This window comes from Aythya fuligula, chromosome 6 (genome assembly GCF_009819795.1).
Source record: "Aythya fuligula isolate bAytFul2 chromosome 6, bAytFul2.pri, whole genome shotgun sequence".
NCBI lineage: Eukaryota > Metazoa > Chordata > Aves > Anseriformes > Anatidae > Aythya > Aythya fuligula.
Genome location: NC_045564.1, coordinates 23,595,399 through 23,614,758, shown reverse-complemented (window position 1 = coordinate 23,614,758; position 19,360 = coordinate 23,595,399). Strand labels below are relative to the sequence as shown.

Below are 19,360 nucleotides of genomic sequence, written 5' to 3'. Positions count from 1 at the left end.
GTTTCAAGATAGAGGAGTACTAATTCAGGCCTTATTGCTAAAGATCTTGCAGCCTAATCTGCTATATATACTAGAAAAATGTCACTGTCAAAATCACTGTCAAAGATGTCCCCAACCCTCCTCCTCCTCAATGGCTGATCTGCAGCAGGACCAAAGCATTTTCAGCGGCTGTTGAGGTAAGCGAGTGAAATGGGTAGTCCCTGTGGCAGAAACACAAGTCACTTCTGTGGCAAGGGTCACTGCATAGGCTTTTGAGCCAATTAATCTTCCAGATTGCTACAGATCTACGTTAAAATGTGTGCTTTTGAAGAAAACAGTGGTCTGGCCGTGTTGATTTTTTCAGTCTCATTCTCTAGTATCAAGTGGTTTCTTGTTGGACCAGCCCTGCCTTTCTCTGGAAGGGGAACGTTAGAGAGTATGTTGTGTGGTGCTGAGCCTTTCTGTTTGTCTTTCCTTTTCCTCTTGTTGGGAAAGACATTCCTTCTGTTGTGGTTCCCTGGCTGGGCCGATGCTGTGACATTATGTCCTCCTGTCTGCCTCCTGCTAGACTAGTCTCTCCGCATTCCAGTAGGTTTAGTCTGGTGCATGTACACAGCATTAACTGCCTATAAATCAGCCATTAAAGCCACATGACATGCAGAAAACAAACCCATAGGTCTGGGGATGGGAGTCTGAGCCTAGTAAATCTGTCTCTTTCCCATCCCATGTGAGTCCCAGCCCTTGTCCCTTCTCCTCCAAACATATCAAATTCTTCACCATCTGGTATTTTTGTCCTTCCTTTTCCCAGAGTGTAAGCTCTATCCATGACTACAAAATGTACTCTTTCACAAGCAGTCTTTTTTAAAGGCTTGTGAAGCTGTTTAATATTGCTTTTTGGGTGTTTTCTGGAGAGGTCAGGGCTGCTGGGATTGATATCGTTGTACAATCTATACTTCCTAGCTTGCTGGTCATCTCCAGTGGTTTCTTTGAGCCAAAGCAGTTAATACAGAAAGTACATAGGGAGAAAAGTTTCAGTGCAGCATATTTGAAGATAATTTAGTAGTCGAGCTCTCATGGGAATACACAAATGAGATTTATGGGTCTTAATCTGTGTTTCCTGATGATAAGCAAAATTCAGTATAAAAAAGCTGTACATCTCTTATTCAGACTTTTTTTTCAGGATTATTTTTCTGATACTTCATTTGTACAATTTCAAAGAAGCTGAGTGCAATTACGTGTACTGTGAATGGCAAATGAGTTAGCCCACTGTGCTCGTTAGAGAAGCTGTTCCTCCCAGTAGCATGGACTGCTGCGTTCAGTTCATGCACAGTACAGCGTGACACGCTTGCATCCTGTCTAGCTGTGAACATGCCATGTGCTTCCATGGGTGGCCTTTTCTGTGCCTGTTTGTTTTGCAATTTATGTATCTGCTCCAATTGAGTCACCCCATACACTCCCTACATCCCTTTTCAATGTCATTGAAAGCATATCACTAATTCTTGTCCTCTTTTGCAGCGCTACAGTCTCCCATAGAGTACCAACGCAAAGAAAGTAGCTCAGCAGTGCTGAGACCCCAGACCGGTAGGGTCTCTCAGCCCAACAGCAGACCCTATTCTTCTGTTCCAGTAGGGTCTGAGAAGCCTTTGAAGGCTACAAGCCGTAATCCCTCTCTCCCACCCCTGAAGATATCTACCTCCAACGGCAGCACAGGGTATGAACATTCACAGCCCGGAGACAAGTACGAACAAAGCAAGGTACTGAACTCATCTGGTAAAACATGATCTCATAGTCCATTTCTTGTACGATAGACTATCGGTGACGTTAGCTTTAATTATCAGCTAACCAGGTCAACGGGAATCAACATACTGAAGCAATGGTGTGAAATGTGATTTGAAGTTAAATGGAGACTGTGAAAGCTCTGGCATTCAGGCAGGTGGCTCTTCAGCTGGAAATCTGGAAAAGAACCTGCCTGGAGCCCTGACCCCAGTGTTCTTCAGGGCACTACGTTTGCAGACTTGGTGAAATGAATTTCCATTTGCAGTATCACCAACAGCAATATTCAGACCTCTTTAATATCCATTAACCACCCATTCCTGAAGAGGTCTACCCCGATGGTTTAAATAGTTTAGACCTTTTCTCACGTAACAGCTCCAAGGATGCCAGCTGAAGGTTGTAATCCAGGTGCGTGTGCACTAACCCAACACTATTCCCACAAACCACCAAGGAAGCAGTAACTGTCAGTGGTGGTTGGACCCAGCTGCTGGCTGCGGTTGGCCAAAGCCACTTTCCAATACGACCTATATTTAAGATCAATGAAATGTGTGAGTATTCATTTGGTTTCTAATGTGAGCCTTCATTGGTCTTTCCCTGCATTTGGTTCGGCACAGGTAGTTCATCTGCAATACCACACAAATGAGTACACTGCTAGGGCACCGTCACCTTCAGAACAGCTGTGAAATCTAATCTGAAGCAGGAGGTTGGTTTGTATCAGGTTCCTGCTGATGCTTAAAATCCTTCTCTACCTATGTGAACTTGCATGCGTTTTGTATCTTTTTCCCTGTTGCAGTTAGGCTGGGAATGAAGTGCTTTCTGTGGCTGCTGCCAGAAAAGGCAGGTTCCTCAGCACCACCTGCTCACCAGGTTTCTCTTGTGTCCACTTCCACAGACTGAATTGGGAGGGTGCAATGGGACCTCTTCCATGGTTGTGATTAAAGATTACTATGCACTGAAGGAGGATGAGATCTGTGTGAATCAAGGAGAGGTGGTTCAGATCCTCGCTATCAACCAGCAGAACATGTTCCTAGTGTACCAGCCTGCAAACGACCACTCTCCGGCTGCTGAAGGATGGATCCCTGGCAATATCTTGGCTCCCCTCACTAAATCCACCACAGATAGTAGCGACGGAAGCATCAAGTAAGTGCCATGTTGGCTTCGCTGGGAGCACTATGTGGATTTTTTGAGGAAAAAAAATAAATAAAAATAAACAAACCCAAATGGTAGGGAATTCCTGCTGATTTTTATCCACAGTGCCATTGGAACAAGTTGAGTGGTCAATCCCCAGCATCGGGCAGCCATGGTGGATAGCTTGGGTTTGGCTTATTTTTGTTTTGTGGGGTTTTGTTTATACTTTGGAGAGAAATAAATCCATAAATGGTTAAAGATGTATTTTACATTACACCATTTTACACCAACATGGACCTGCTTGGACTGGACTTATATTTATGTTGTATTAAGTTACTAATCTATATATTGGTTATAACAGCATCTAGCAAAAAAATAATCAGGCCCTGAGTTGGACTGAGGTTCGCTTCTCTAAGAGGAGAGATTTTGTTGTCTATGGCAATTTCCTTGTACAGCTTGTATCATTTATTTTTTTTTAAGTTTGTTTTGGTTTGTTCTTTTTTTTCTGTTCGCAGTAACTTTTGTAAAATATTTTTGGTTTGCAAGACCCCCATCCAAGTACATTCCTGTATAAAGTATTTTGCACTATTTAAAAAGAAAGAAAAGAAACAAACTCATATTGATGAAGTCAGGTTGTGCAATATAATGGATAGTCGCAATGTTCATCATTGTACCTGTAATGTAACTAATTTTAAATGTACTATTTTAAATATGTAAAATAAATTTTCACCATGAGCATGTTTTAATGAGGTAAAAGAACTAGTTTGACCCTTTTTTGTTTAGTTTTGTTTTGTTTATAACATTTTGTTGTTTATTTAACAAATGTGTGGATATATATTTTTCTTTTTTGATTTTTAGAAATTTGTCAGTCTGAAATGACTAATGCAAGAAAGTGTTTTTTTGGTATTAAATACAGAAGGTACAACCCTCTTTTCAGTAATACCGATTGATTTCTTTTAACATCTAAAATGACTACTTGGTAATGCGTGGTGTATGCTACACATTCTGTTATCTTATGTGAGTGCCTTGAGGTGAAGAACTGAATGTGAGGAAAGATTTTGTGAGAGATTCCCTAAAAGTAGTAATTTGGTATCTGCTAAAGACTCAGTTAAGAAATACGGTGACTTGACCCATCAGTCGGTGATCTCAGGAATACTACTGAATGCTATTGCAAATGAAATATTAAGCCAAAAAAAAATTGCTCAGCACATCTCTTGCTCGTGTGCCACAGCTATTCCTGGGTTCCCCTCTAACCACAGTCTGCAAACATGTGCCTTTACATTCACCCCAGCACTGGGCTCCTGGTGGAAGATGTTGATTTCATGGCAGCTGTGCAGTCAAATTCTGCAATATAGTCATATGAATTGGGGCCAGGAAGGAATACCAGAATTGAAAGACACATGTATTGCACTTCTCTCTCAGTCTTAAATCATGTTTTCGGACTCAGAGCTAAAACAACCCTGCAACTAAGAAGAAGCCTGAATGACTTTCTAATATAAATCCAATGGGTTAAAAATGCAGCTGTTTTCAGCCCTGTCTAGTCTGCCAGATCACGGGGAGTTAAAAGTAATAAAACTGTTTCTTCTGTTGACAAATACTATACACAAAATATGTGTTCGATCCAGTAGTGTTAGCATCATGATAGGTGAGGGTCAGGGAGTCCATCAGCCACATCCTTGACTCTTTATCATGTCATAAAAGAAAATATAACAGTGCCAAAGTGCTGGATAATGCCCCCTGGTCTGCACACCTAATGCAGACCTCCCCCCAAAAATGCCCAAATACCAAGCCATCCTTCCTGTCCAGCCAGGGTGTGCAGGGAGTGTTGGTGCTCCTTGTGCCAAAACACAACTGCCCCTGCCAGCCACCAGCTCCATGCCACTGGTAGGCACCTGGCCCACAGTGCTGCCACACCAGAAACAGTCACCATGAACCATTTTGGTCTTACATCAGTGCAGCCAGTTCCTGGGAGGCCCTTGGGTTTACTTTTTAAAAAATGAGCTATTGTACAGCTCCAGTCAGGTGCTGAAATACAGAAAGATGCTTATGAATCATCATCAGTGATCATGGGGGAGCATCGGCTGTGTGGGGTGTCCTTCAAGTCCTACCTTGCTAACATACTGCATTTTATTGGCATCGCAGGTGATCGTTGGATTACATGCAACTTGCTTTGTAAAATGTATCAAGGTACTGTAGACGTGACATGACATGTGCCAAACATTGGGCTTAAAACATGCAAATAAAATTTGCATGACTTAAAGGTGGGCAGATGCTTTGAACCTGGATCCCAGCTCATCACACTGCTGTTTCGAGAGCTTTCAGCTTTGGACAACATACCACTTCCCAAATCCTCCCCCACCTGCCCACTATTTAAACCAAATGAATTCCATATTGAGAAATGTTTTGTTTTGTTTTCTTGATTTTTTTACGTCTGCTTTGATATGCAATTTCTGTTGTTGACACAGCATTGCTCTTACAAAGGGTGACATGATCTTTTTTTTTTCTTTTTTCCAAGAGTAAGGTCACAGGCACAGTAATGAGGGGTGAAAAATATTCTGGAAATCATGCCTGCTGTGATTCTAGTCAAAAAGCATGGACTGATTGATGTCCTCTCTATCCCAATTGGCAAAATCAATTATTACACTAATGGGAAATTATTGGTCTTGAGAAGCAGAGCAGAGCTTGTCATTCTAGGAAAGTACTTATCTCTTGGAAAGTTAGTGATGTAGCTCCCATTTTCTGAGCTATTCGTGTTCTGAGTAACATGTAGGGAGCAACACCTTCAATTTCTTAAATCTTTTTATTTGCTCAACAAAGTAATCTATGAAGATGGTTCTCATTTATTACATTTGTTGCTTTTAACCAACAAGACTGAGGACTGAATTGACCTATTAACTATAGCAAAAACAAAATAAGTCTCTGTTTGTGGCAATGCAAGACAAAGTCCCTGAAACCAGCTGATCGAGTTCTAGTTGCCTGCTTCCATCATGGGATATTTTTTCTTGCTCCATGCATTTAAACAGCAAGTGTGGCACAACATCTGCTTTGCAGAACTCTTTGGTTTGTTTTTTAACTTCAACTCTCATTGCTCAAGTAGAGATAGGCGTATTGCCGGTGGCTTCCACCTTCTAGGGAATTGCAGTAATCGCAAATGTGGATGCTGGTTCTCCTTTCCCAATCCTTCCTTCCTGCTATGATTTGCCATTTGATTGCTGCGTTTTTTGGTACAACAGGAAGTCATGTTCATGGCATACCCTGCGCATGAGAAAGCGGGCGGAAAAGGAGAGCAGTGGCAAAAATGAAGCCAATGGGCCACGTAAATCCAAGGATATTCTGGGGAACAAAGTCTCTGTTAAAGTGAGTAAGGCCAACGGAAAGCTGTGTGCCACTCTCCTGCTTCCCATCCTTTTCACCCCCTATAACATCCTCTCCTGAGAGAGGGAGGGGGCGGCAATTTTGGGTTGTGTTTTTGTTTTTTTCCACTTCAGTTATCTTTTTTTTTTTTTTTTTTTTTTTTTGTAGTATCCATTTTAGCAGGATTTTTGCATGCAAGATAAAATGCAGCCTTTGTTTTTCATTTTCTTTTTCCTGGCATCCCATACACAAGTAAGTAATCTTCATTAAAAGACTATGTATGAGGTTAAATAACTGTTCTGTAAATAACTGAAAACAGTGAATGACTTTCCTCTGATCTAGACCAATCTGCAGCTCCATCAGAGCAACTGCAGCGGTGAGAAAGCCACTGGGTGAAATGACTGCCTTTTTAATGTTGACAAGTTTTCCTCAGGCCAATATTTCCCCACATATTATGATAAGGGGCTCTCAACCTTGAGATGCTAAAGAAGTTCACTGTGGGGAGATGGTCTGAATGACCTCTTTATTTCCATATCACCAGACAGGGAAGAGATGACTTGGTCTTGCCAGGAGAGGGTTTTGTGTGTGTCCGTGTGTGTGTGTGTCCGTGTCTGTCTCTCTCTCTCTGAGATCTCCCAGTGTGGAAAAGGTTGAGAACGGTGGGGTTAAGCTCCATCTTCTGCATTGAGTGCCTGACTTCTCTGCTCCAATTGAGAGGATCCATCTCTATAAACCAGCCATGAGGCCTGCTCAGGACTAATCTGGGGCTATCCCTCCCAGCAGAGGCAAGCAAACAAATACTCGTTGTGGTTTTGACACAACCAAAGCCCAGCCTTGATGCAGGAAAGCACTTGAGCATGTACTATGGATCCACCCCTCTCCAGGAGAGCCCATGATTAAGTGTTTTCCTTTCTGGAGGCTTTCCCTCATGTATGCCTCTTGAAACAGATGGCATGTGCAAAGAGAAGCCCTGCCACTGCCACCCGGCTGCCCCTCGCACCCAGAGCTAAGGGCAGCAGCTGCTGCAGCATGGTGGTCACGGGGCTTCCTTCTCCTGCTTCCTTGCTGCTGTACTGCCCGAACGACTTGCAGAATCACTACCTTTCCTCTGGCAAAAGCATGTCTTTGCCTTTGCTTCTCTTGTTTTGTTGTTGGTTTGGTTTGGGTTTGGGTTTTGTTTTGTTTGGTTTTTTTTTGGAACATATTCTGTCCTGTTATCCATCCCCATGCTGCTCACAACTCCTTGCTGCTCTGCCCTGTCTAACCAATCTCTCCTCTAATCTCTTGTTCTCTTTCTTCCTCTTCATGCTGCCAAACAAGGAGACAAACAGCTCAGAGGAGTCAGAGTGTGATGACCTTGACCCCAATACTAGCATGGAGGTAGAGACAATCATCCTTGTCATTATTTTTGTCCAAGAACATGTGCCTGTTTTGAAATGCCTGTGCTGGAAGGGGAGCTGGTGGGTCTGCATCGCTCATGGACATATGTGCCAATTAAACATGAGTCACACAAAGCACCAATTCTGTTTTTGCCAACCAGTGAACTGGAGTTCAGGCTGCCTTTGTGATAGCAGCAGTGGAGGAAGCTGAGGAACAAGTTCTTGCTGAGCTGGAGGCTTACAAAGCCGCCCTCAGTCGCTGCTTCCCACCTGGGACCTCTCTCAATGAAATGATCGTGCATGCCTGTCAGCTACCAGTAAATGCAGCAGCTCTCTATTTTAAAAACACCCACTGTCCTGGCAACACATGCTGGGCTGCTAGTCAGGCTTGTGTTGTGAATTACTGGAGCAAACGTTGTTGCACCAAGCTGGTGCTTTAAATCTAGATCAGAAAAGAAAAGTTTTGTTTTGTTTTTTTTTTTCCTTAGAAGTTGATGTCACTTAAAAAATGGGAAATTGCATTTCTGTAAAGGTACTGAAAGATCTTGGTAAAATTAGTTGCTTTTATGTACCTGTATCATAGATAAGACTGTAGATAAGTGGACCCAACCTGTGATGCATTACACGACTCTTTATTTCCAGTGTGAAGCCACCGATTTTAGTGGAGTGACCAAGACATGCCTTGCTGAGAGAGTCAGAAAGAACTTAAAATCATGAGAGCTGCATGTCTGGCTCTTCTCAATTAATATCTTGCAGAGCCCATTTTTCTGTGTATGGTGACCACACTAAACACCTGTGTACATTGTACCACGGCTGAGGCTTCCTACTGAAACAGGCGAGGAAAAGGTTCAGCAAGACCTCCATGATTTTGCAGAGATAGTAGAGCAGGTCATTGGAGAAGAGGGATATCGCACCTCCAGGAAGCTGTTAGCCAGATTGCACTACAAACGTCACACAAAAGAAAGCTGACCTTCCTCCTGGGGTTAAAAAACAGCAGAAGTGTATTGGGATGTACCACCTCAGCTATTAACCTGCAGGTTCTCTTCTGTTGTAATTGTGTTGGCATCAGTAAATACATCTTTGAGAAAAGGATGTGTGTTAAAGGAAAGCTTTTGACCCAGCTGACATGCTGGAGATTGAATGATATTTGCCACTAAAGCTCCATTATTCTTAGGAGTGTCTTTGCATTTTCAAAAAGCATTTTGCCAATCACAGGTAACAACTAGAAATATATGTATTTGGTACAAGGCAGTGCCCAGTTACTGCACATAAATCTATGTAAGCTTTAGATCATTGGAAATTGCTCCATGGAATGAAAAACAGCTGAGACACAGGCCTGATGTACAGAGCTGGGTGAGGATTGCCATCCAGAGGGAGCAGCGCAAGGGCAGGCTGCTAAAACGTGCGTGAGGGAAACGGCCCTAGAAGTGGTATTGTAGCAGCACAGTCTGCAGTGTCTGGGGTTTTCACTGCTGGCCACACAGTTGTTCTCCTTGTCCCTTTATTATGAATGTTGTGATGCTCCTTTTCAAATGTGTTGTGAGAAATGTATTGGATTAAGGCCTCAGGAGCTAAAACCTTTTCCCATTAAAACAGAAGCAAGGCAAGCTTTTTCCACACCTTGAGCCTGATGCAGGACTTCATTGGGCAGGAGGTCTGTGGAGGAAATCAGACAGTGATGACAGAGCATCAAGAGGTCTATGCAGAGATGTCTAAGCTGCAGAGCAGCTGGCTAGCACGCCTCACAGCACAGGTCTCAGCATGGGCTGCGAAATCTCTTCTCAGAGGAACTGCAGCTGGATCTCTGGCAGCTCCCAGGGCTGGTGGGCTCTCCAGGCTCTTTCTAGTCTGAATTCCTCTCCTCTGGTGATGGTTCCAGTTTTAAGGCTTGTCAGTGAGGGGAAAGCAACATTGGCAAGCCCTTTCAACATCATTCATCACAACCTCCAGCTCCTTTCCTGTGGCAGGCTCACCATGAAGACTTTGAACCTGACCCAGTCCATGGGGGAAACATTAGTCCCTTGCTTTTTCAGGTTCTTGTGTCCCATGATTGTGCTTGTGCCTGCACATAGTATCAGAGCAGGACTGTCAAATCCTCCATCAGCCAGTGTGTTTTCAGTCTCCTCTGGGGGCTGTACCTGACACAGAGGGAGTGGGGCAGCTGCTGTACATCCTTAACCATATTTTGCAGGAAAAAAAAAAACAACTGACTTTTCTGGCTTTGTGTCCCGTGCTTAAATATTGCTAAAAAGCTGTGATACCCTCTACCCCAAGCTGTGCACATAGTGAAAACCAGCCTCTCACCAGGCTCCCCCTTCTCTGTTCCAGGGGCCAGGAGCATCACCAGCTGCCCGTGGTGGGGGCAGACCTGGCTCTGACACCTGGCTCAGCTTGTGACAGTTTCATAGGCTCAGCATGTGACAATTTCACAGTCTGTGGGAGTGCTAGCAGGAGAGCTGTGTCCTGGCCCAAACACCACCATTTAGAGGCCCACGCAGCCTACCCATGTCATTAAGGAGGAGGCCTCTGTACTTACAGCCTTGGGCGAGTCACCCGGCTTCTCCTACAGGGCTGTCACCCCTAACACACTGACATCCCTCTTCCCATCTTACGTGAGAACATGCTCCCAGTGCTAGAAGAGAGAGCAGGCTCTAAATGCAACGAAGCCATATTAATTAGTTGGAAGTGTTGGTGCATTTTACTTCCAGCCTGTTTCCTGTGCAAGAAGTCAGTAAGCTGGTCATGATAGATCCATGAAGTCCCACGGCTGCTGCAGTCTTTCAGGTCCAGCTTTGGTTGCTATTTATAAAATACCACGGATCTGTTCAGTAGATTCCAGATTATTGAAGCACTTTGGCTTTGTTTTGTTTCAAGGGGAAATAGAAAGAAGGAGAGAAATGTGAAGAACGTATAATGAGAGCAAAAACCTGGAATTTTGAGTGACTTTTCAAAGAGCTAAAATGCTATTACTGTATTTTTATCTGCATAGGGACAGGCTAGCCCTGGAGAACTTTCCATTCTTTGTAACTTGGAATAGAAATTGCATCTCTTGGTGGCTGTTTCTTTTCTTGTAGTTTATCAATATGTAATGAAAGTGGACAAGAATGGAAACGAAATATGGTGGTGTTTTGTTTTGTTGGGTTGTGTTTTTTTTTCCTAGTTTCTATTTTGTGCAATTGTTACACAAAACAGAAGGTGTAAAGTCACCTGTCAGGCATGTGGAGTGTAGGAACAGGAATGTGAGGAGCAGTTGTAGCCACGTGAAGGATAGGAGTAACCTATGTTTAAGAAAGATCAGAGAGTCCCTTTCCACATGTCTGTAGCTAATTGCACAGGGACAGGCTGTTCTCCTTCTGGGAAGAAGGTGTATGTCCTTGTGAATCAGTGAATATCGTCCACACCCATGTCTGGGGTCCTGGACAATGACACAACTAATTGTTGTACAATTTGGTGTCATAACACCTCCTGGGGTTTCAATATTGCTGAGGAGGTCATAAGTCACCTGTGCAGATCCCATCAGGCCACATGTCTCTTCTCTGAGCAGATGTCCTCCCAGCAGTCAGAAGACCTGATGAAGCTGAGGCTCACAAAATTCAGCTTCCAGGCTTCAGAGCAGACCTCTTCTGTAGGGACCTGACATCTTGTTTTGCACAGGGCGATGCCAGCTGCAGTGCATTGCAGGTAATCCTGACCAACAGGCAGCCAACACCCAGTGTGTTTGTTCCTGCTTCTTAGCCCTGCAAAGGTGCGATGAAGTCCAGGCCCACCCTGAGTTGGTGGAAGTGCCATCAGGAGGTTAGTGAACTGGGATATTGCCAAGGTATGTAGGTTGGGCTTCATCATCATTTTTTTTCAGTTATGACACTTAGGCACATTCAAGACTACCCAGAGACCAAGGGAGATCAGCACTGGGAGCACACTGCAGGCAAGAATGTCGTGTTAGCACCCTCACGGCCCAAGCGGTTGAGTAAGCAATAGCTCAGTGGATACAGCATTGGCTTCGCGTCAACTCTCAGCTCAGGCCAGGAATTCCCAAGTGCTTTAGGCAAATGCCTTCATCCCTCTGCCTTGAGTTTTCCGTCTCCAGAGCATATCTAACATACTCTCTCTGTTCTCAGACAATACTGGTAAGAAAGCCTATCCAGGTACAGATTGTTTTCCCATGTCTGTGTGCATAGTACAGAACAGCCTTACTCTGGGAAGAGACTCTTATCACAGATGCAACACGAAAAAACGCAATCCTGAGAGCTTCCAATGTCCCTGGGGTGGTCTCCACAGGCAATACCAGTCCCGCTGCCCTGGGTAGACAGGGATGCTGAGATGGAGTGGGCAGGCAGCTTATCAGGTGTCAAGCCAGTTGGCAGCACAGGTGCCGTAGTTAAGCTTTCAGAAGAGGAACAAGTGATCTGCTAATCTGCAAGAAGACAATAGGGTGCCACAACACGGTGTGGTAGCCTTCAAAAGCAGGGACACCCCACAGCTTCAGCTATTGAAGCACCTCAGCTGGAGCCTGATGCAGGGAAAAGGACTCCTGCTATATACAGACCCATGGGACACAGCCAGCATCTCCTGTGGCTCCTCTCAGCAGCAGCCAAGCCCATCCATGCCGGGTGCCAGAAGGCATCCCCCTTCCCCACCAAAGGCCTGGTGCTGGGGGATGTTTCATCAGGTACCATTCTTTCATTTTAAATAATTTCTCCCATTGGTGGCACCTACCCACATACAGCGGGGATCCTTATTCACTCTACTTATCGAGGGATTTCTCTTGTCTTTTTTTTTTTTTTTTTTTGGGGGGGGGGGGAGGAGACTTGTTCCCCCTAAAACTTTCACATTAGAAGTTGACCTGATCAGAGAGAAACTAATATATCTTTTCTTGTAAATTGCAATTGGTTTAATTCTTCTTCAGTTCTTCTTTTTTTTTCTTTTTCTTTTTTTTTTTTTTTCTGAGAACCATTACTTTTTTTTTTCCTTTTTTAAATGAAAATGAAGGAGCAAGGAGCTTGCTGCTGGCTTTGCTACCAGCATGTGCGAATGACTCAATATTTTATTTTAACTTGATGAGCAAGAAGTGCTAGGAGGTGTTTACCAAATGCCGAGCTGCTTGCCTTGGAGTAAACATGCCCTCTGCTGTTTAGCTAAAGCATGGCTCTTTTTATGGAGGGCTTGGTTGGCAGTCCAGCTTCACGAGTCGGCAAAAGTGGGGAAAAACACTGTCTGTCCTGTTTGTGATGCACTTATGCAGGGTGTGCATATGCATAACAGATGAGCTCTGTTAAGGAGTCTGAGGTTGGAGTCACTTTGCAAGTGGACGGCTTTGCTGTGATGAATGCAAATGCCTTTCTGTGCTCATAACGTGAGCTTGGCAAACCAGGAAAAATGTGATCCAGTGCTGCAAAGTGCTGAGTTGCTGTATGCAGCATCTGTGCTGCTTTTCCGAAGTCTGACTGCAACCCTAAATTGCTTCTTTTGTCCTGTTTAAGCAAACTCACAAAGAATTCAGCATGACACATCTGGAAGCCTGGTGAGCCCTTTGCAAGTAGGCTTAGGTGTTACGGGTGAATTTGGCAATCATCTCCAAACCCAGTTTTGCAACAAAAAGAGTCACTTAGACCCACAAAGGCTTGTGGACCATTCTTGGTCTGAGCCCTGAAACAATGCAGGCTGGAGAAGAGAGGAGCAAGGTCTATTTCTGTCTTCTGTATGGAATAATACTGGCCTGTCATCCCATTTGTGTGTCTCAGCCCCTTCTCTCCAGCTCCCATTCTTTGCCTTGTCAGTGCTGGACCCCATATGGTGCGAGCAGAGACCACTTTGTGGGCTGCCTTTGTCACTTTGCACAGGGTTTCCATTTTTAGCCACCATTGTTTGGGAAACAAACTCTACCAGTCATGCAGTTAGAAGATTTTGTCCACTCTGGATCCATCTGCAGGTATTTTGTCTGACAAAAAAAGAAATCTGTCATCTCCCTTCAGCTCCCTCACCTGCAGGAGGCTGTGCAAAGTTCTCAGAGGGTGAGGCCATGCTCCGGAGCTCTCTTTTCCAATTAAAAATCAATTTGGCACATGAAGAATTGACCTCCAAAGGCCTTTCACTTAGTCAAGAAGGACTTCATGGAGTCTCTCCTCTCCTGCCATACACCCATTGCCCAGAAACCTGGGAAGAGGCACCAGATCCCCATGGGGCTGATGTGTGGGTCAGGAAAGCTGGCTTCTGGCTGTGAATCTTTGCTATTTCTGCACTTCTCACCCTGTGATTTAAGCAAATCCTGTTCCCTAATCAAGTGATGTATTAAATCATTTTGGTAGCATTTAGCATTCTCTTGCGAAAAGGCTTTTATTTTTCTCTAAGCTTACAGCAGGTGAAAGCTGAGACATAGCTGTGGGGTGTCGTTAGGCAGCATTTTATTAATTAGCAGCTGAAGTTTTATCAAAGGAAATGTAAATTTTACCCCTAGACTCTTCCAATGTTATCTAGCAGCGGTAATTTTCTTTTATGATATTCCATTGGTAAGGCAATGGAAAAAAAACATTGGTAAGTCAATTATTATAACTGATTGTGCCTTAGAAAATATTGAAATTGTAGCATTATTTATTTATAGATGTATCTATAACATATATCACTGTAGTTGTATCTTCTAATAGATCCTTTAGCGCTATAAAATTAATACAAAGTGTTAGGAGCATTTCTTTCTTGGGATCTCTAATCTTACCAGGACAGAAATCAGTGAATAATAAGGGAATTTAATGCACGCTGCAGGGAAGAAAGGAGAGTGCTACCGAGGATGTATGTGTGCTCCAGTTAAGCCACAAACTACAAAAATGAAGATGTATGTGCAAATGAACCACTGCCTCAGGTTACTAATCTGATAAATAGATGGTCTCATTTAGTGAGAAGTGGCAAGTGGTGGTTATCTAGCTGGAAATCTCCCTCCCTACAACAGCTTTTTCTTCCTTTGCAGTGCCACGTGAACGCTACAAGTTAATCACAAATGCCATCTCCCCTTTCCCTCCCCACAGGTGGAGAGATGTTTTTCTTCACCCAGTGCCCTCTTACACCTCGATTACTTACTGCCCATGGGGGCTGGAGGCTATATGTGGGTCCTGGGCCCCATGGGTAGCAGTTGCAGAAGGGTGGGTGACAACAGGGATGATGGATGAGACACAGAAGGCCATCAGGGTTCTGGGGCCCTGTGGGTGCAGCCAGGCCAAGCTGTGCCATCCCACCACAGTGGGAACACACTCTGCTGTCACCTCCCCATGGAGGGGCCCCCAGGTGCCCCCAGTGTGGCCGTACAAGGACGATAGAAATAGTCCTCAAAGGGGCCTCTCCAGGGGTGTAGAGAGGTTGGCTGCTTCCAGGCTGCTGGGGGTGAAGTGTTTGAACTCTCGGTGCTCTTGGGAGAACCCAAGAGCCCAAACCATCTCGCCTGCCAGGTCCAGACCTGAAGGATGGGCTGGCCACGTGATAGGGACCGTAACTGCTGTGCCCACCAGCATCAGCCCTCACCCCTCCCTGGAGCACAGCATAAAGCACTGGCATTGATGGGTTGCTTCAGCCTGTATGGTGAATTAGGTTCTCTATATACACTCCTGTAGGACCAAATTCTGCCTGCTGCTATGCCAAAGGATAGTCTCAGACGATGAGGAATTTATGAAAGGTATGTTTCCATGGGAAAAAATGCCCATGAGAGCAATGAGCCCATGTTGGACTCATCCATTCATGCTTTCTGGTGGTGATGGGGGAAGCAGAGCCTGGGGGCTGAGTGCTGATACCAGAGCTTAGCCTAGGGCTATGCAGAAGGGCTATGCAGCCAAAATTAATCTGAGTGCACTCCAGTGCCTCCTTGAATGGCACCTTGAGCCATGCACCTTGGAAAGCTATTTATAACTCTCCAAAATAAATACGAATCTCAAGGATGCATCTATGAGTTTGAAGGCTTGTTGCTTCTGCCTCGTGGCCTGGTTTCTGATCACTGCAATAACTCCCATCAGCTTTGGCAGACCATGAATTAGGTCACTGCTTCACTGACACCTTTCAAAATAGCTCTGAAATAGACAGTAGCAAAGAAACAAGGTGAGATAACCACACTGGTGTTTATGGTGCTTGATATTTATTAGTGTGACTTTGGATAACAAGACTTCATTGGATTATTAAACCAGTTCATGAGGCTAAAACATTTATACTGTGGTACACCATTACATAATTAGAGTTGATGCTGTGTGTGAGAACTTACCGCTGTTGTCTTTGCTATCCCCCAGCTTTTCCTCTAGGACTAGCATGATGTAACTAGCACGTATATCCATGCTATGGTGAGACAGTAGCTTTTCAAGTCTTTGCTAACTCACCAGTTAACAAGTTAGACAAAATAACTCAGTTATACAATTCCAGGTTCAAGTTATAAAGTTTCCAGCAGCCCAATGAAACAAGTGATATTTTACTCATGATAGGCCATGAGCTGTTGCAGCACTGATATGTGTCAGTAGGTGAAAAGAGGCCAGTATTTCTGTTTTAGCACTTTACCTTTTTTTCCCCTGAAGCTGAGCAGAAGCTCCCCACAGCTGGTTAGTGGCCAGAGCACAGGTGAGGTGCCCCAGGTGCATGGTGGCTGCAGGTGCTGTGTGATGTGGGTCTGGAGCTGGGCACAGGGGGGCACAAACCACATCCAGGTGGAAAGGGATTAATGGCTTGAGCATCACCTGAGCAAAGAGAAAGCACGGTCACCTTCCTCAGCCTTGGTGTTGTGCCTGCTACCTGCGATGCAGTTCACACAGTCTGCTTTATCGGCCTTCCAGAAACTGTAGCTGTCATTTACTGTTTCAACTGTGCACTGGCTTGTTCAGTTGTCACCAGAGCTTGCTGTGTTTGCCAGTTGTTGAGACTGCTTGAGCCCACTGGTCAGTGTTTCTGCAGTTCGGGTCAGCCTCACCACCTTGCCTTGTGAAACCAGATGTCTCTCTGTAACTGTCCAGACAACTAAATAATTGCTTTATATGTATTATTTCTTTGTATTTTTCAGATAATCAACCCCAATTTCATTCAAGAAGGTGAGTTAAAGACAGCTGTGCACTGACTTGCATTGAGGGGCGAGCCAGCAGGTGGGATTCAGTCCCACACAGCAGTGCTCACAGCAGAGGCAACTCTTCTTCAACAATCTGCTGGTGGGCTCACAGAGCCTGAGACCAAGCACTGAGTGTCCCAAACCCACCCATCACCAAACACACCTTCACCATACCTCACCTTCCTGCCAGAGCTCAGACCCAGGCACAGCCAGTCCCTGCTACCTCCTTCCCTGGGCTGCTGGCAGCTGGCTCTTAGTGAAGGTGGAGTTTTGCTAACAGCTCTGGGATAATCCATTTGGGACCCAGATCTTCAGTGCTTAACCCTAATGCATCGCCCCTCTACAAAACCAAACCACAACTGATCCTATAATGCGTTCCCCAGACTTGCACGGGGAACATCCTCTCCTGTGCATTAAAAGGTGTTCCCCCTATGTTCTTCTCCAGTGGCTCCAGAGTTTCTTGTGCCTTTAGTGGATATCACCTGCCTGCTCGGCGACACGGTGATGCTGCAGTGCAAAGTCTGTGGACGTCCCAAACCAACTATAACCTGGAAAGGACCAGATCAAAACATTCTTGACAATGACAACAGCACGGCCACCTACACGGTGTCATCCTGGTAAGGTCCCACCTCTGCATCCCAACACGTCTGGTCATGTCCCCCTCAAGTATGGCACCAACTGGGCTACAAGGCTCATTAGAAATGCAGTTAATCAAGGCTGGCATGGTGAATTGGCACATCACTGAGCTACACTTCAGCTAGAAAGGGTTGAACTCTGGGTTTTGGGTAACTCTTTAGTTTCTCAAGTTGACGTAGCCTATCTTCACCAAGTGTGTTGTGGACAGTTGTGAGCTTTGGTTGTGCTGTTCCCCAGAATGACAAGAGCTCTGAGCCAGCTGCAATCCAGAAGCAATTAATGTTTCCACCATATTATTTTAGGTAATATTGCCTCTGCTTTGCTGGGGCTTGTCTGCTTGGGTTTGATACAATGCTCACCTTTGGTAGGGACAGGAGTAGAGCAGAGCAAGCCCTCATCAGCTTTCAATATTCTTCATTTACTTATTCACACCATGTTCTCATCTCACAGCAGAGGTGGTAACTCACACAGTTTTCCTGAGCCTTTCCTCAGCTGTTCCTCAAAGAGCCTACATGTGCTCCTGGGAAGGCTACATCCAGCTGTGCTTGGACAGAAAGATGCTTGTCATGATGTTCCTGGCCCATCTTTACAGCAAGCAGTGGGATGATCTGGAGTTGAATTCAGGTCAGGTAACAGCCCACTGCTGGATGCTCATCTGCAGCTTACATAAGCTATTTGGGCCAAACTGAAGTGGAAATCTCCAGGAGGCAATCTTTCATGTGAACTTGTGAGCACTGCTGGCTCAGACTGAGACAAACCCAGGGAGTACGAAGTCCATGGAAGTGACAAATGAACACTAAGAGAGAAGGGATTTTACATGTTCAAAAAAAATTTTGAAAAGAAAAGACATCCGATCAAGAGCTTCCTTCAGAGACCGTTGCCTTGTGAAGCTGCCCCAGGGTACCCCAAATTGCCTTTTTAGCTATTAGATTGATAGAGCCTTATCTTCAGGCTGCTGGCCAGGGCTGGGATGGGGGGGGGGGGGTATTTCCATGTGGGGCTCTGTTTTACATCAGCCTTTCGCCTGTGCCGTCCCTCGCTGTGTGCTATCAGCACTCGTGTTGTCTCGTTCCTCCTGCTTGTTTTTCCGTGCAGGCGCTGCCTGCCAAAGAGAGGCCCATCAGATCAGCATCTGTCTTACAAATCCTGCTGGCATCGGTGTCCAGATTGCGGGGGAAGGGGATGTTTCTATCCCATTCCTCAACCAGCACAGTTGGGCCAGCCGAAGCCGCAGTGTCCGTGCGGTTACACCGGCAGCCGGGTCCCTGTGCAGTTTCTGATGGCTTGCACATTCAAGGACTGCTCTAGTTTTGCCATCAAGGAAATTTATTGTTGGCTCTAAGTGGGGTGTCCGGCACAGCTAGCTCAGTTACACAAGCAAAATCCTTTCATTCAGGCCAACTCCACAGTGCATGTCGAAGAGCTGACTATCTGCAGACCTGCTATAAATTCATTAGGTTGAGTAGAGCTGTTTATTTGCTCAGATTGGCCCAAAGACCGAGTGTCTCCCAAGAACTCAGCGCTGACATTTGTTATCCCCAGCTGCTGTGAAATGTCCACTCTCCCAGCCACATAGGTCACCATGACAAGCTCCAGGGGTCTGAATCTCCTTTGAGACCACAGCAGAGCAGCAGATTTGCCCTGCAGGGCCCCATTGGGACCATTCTGCTTGAAAGTTTTATGGTAATCTAATCCTGAGAGGTGGAGGGGTTGCATTTAGGAGCATCTTTGGGGAGATGCTCCTTGAAATGGGTTAACAGTATTTGCGTGCATGTGTGTTTGTAACGAGGCAGGACAGAAGTGGGGATAAAAAGCATTAGTGGGCAAAGCAGCGCTTTGTAATCCAGGCTTCTGCACCCACAGTGAATCTGGGGAGCTGACACTGAAGATCTGTAACGTGATGCCCCAGGACAGCGGCATTTATACCTGCGTGGCAGTTAATGAGCACGGGACAGCATCAACCTCAGCCACAGTCAAAGTCCAAGGTAACGTGCCTGACCCTCACAGCCAGCCTTTTTCCTCTACAGGGCCAGGAACATGCCGAAATACTTGG

General features: G+C 45.3%; 1 protein-coding gene across 10 annotated transcripts in view; it reads left to right on the top strand.

Annotated features, from left to right (window-relative positions):
- Positions 1-19,360, top strand: part of KALRN (kalirin RhoGEF kinase) — a 497,167-nt gene that overhangs the window by 466,764 nt on the left and 11,043 nt on the right. For 7 of the 10 annotated variants that reach the window (XM_032189850.1, XM_032189851.1, XM_032189849.1 and 4 more), the window contains 7 exons: positions 1,495-1,733; positions 2,645-2,892; positions 6,114-6,237; positions 7,555-7,614; positions 16,630-16,657; positions 17,117-17,288; positions 19,171-19,292. In XM_032189850.1, coding sequence (XP_032045741.1) covers positions 1,495-1,733; positions 2,645-2,892; positions 6,114-6,237; positions 7,555-7,614; positions 16,630-16,657; positions 17,117-17,288; positions 19,171-19,292 — 993 coding nt within the window. Of the gene's footprint in view, positions 1-1,494; positions 1,734-2,644; positions 3,817-6,113; positions 6,238-7,554; positions 7,615-16,629; positions 16,658-17,116; positions 17,289-19,170; positions 19,293-19,360 lie in introns of those variants that run through there. The other 3 variants (XM_032189855.1, XM_032189854.1, XM_032189856.1) reach the window with 3 other exon arrangements.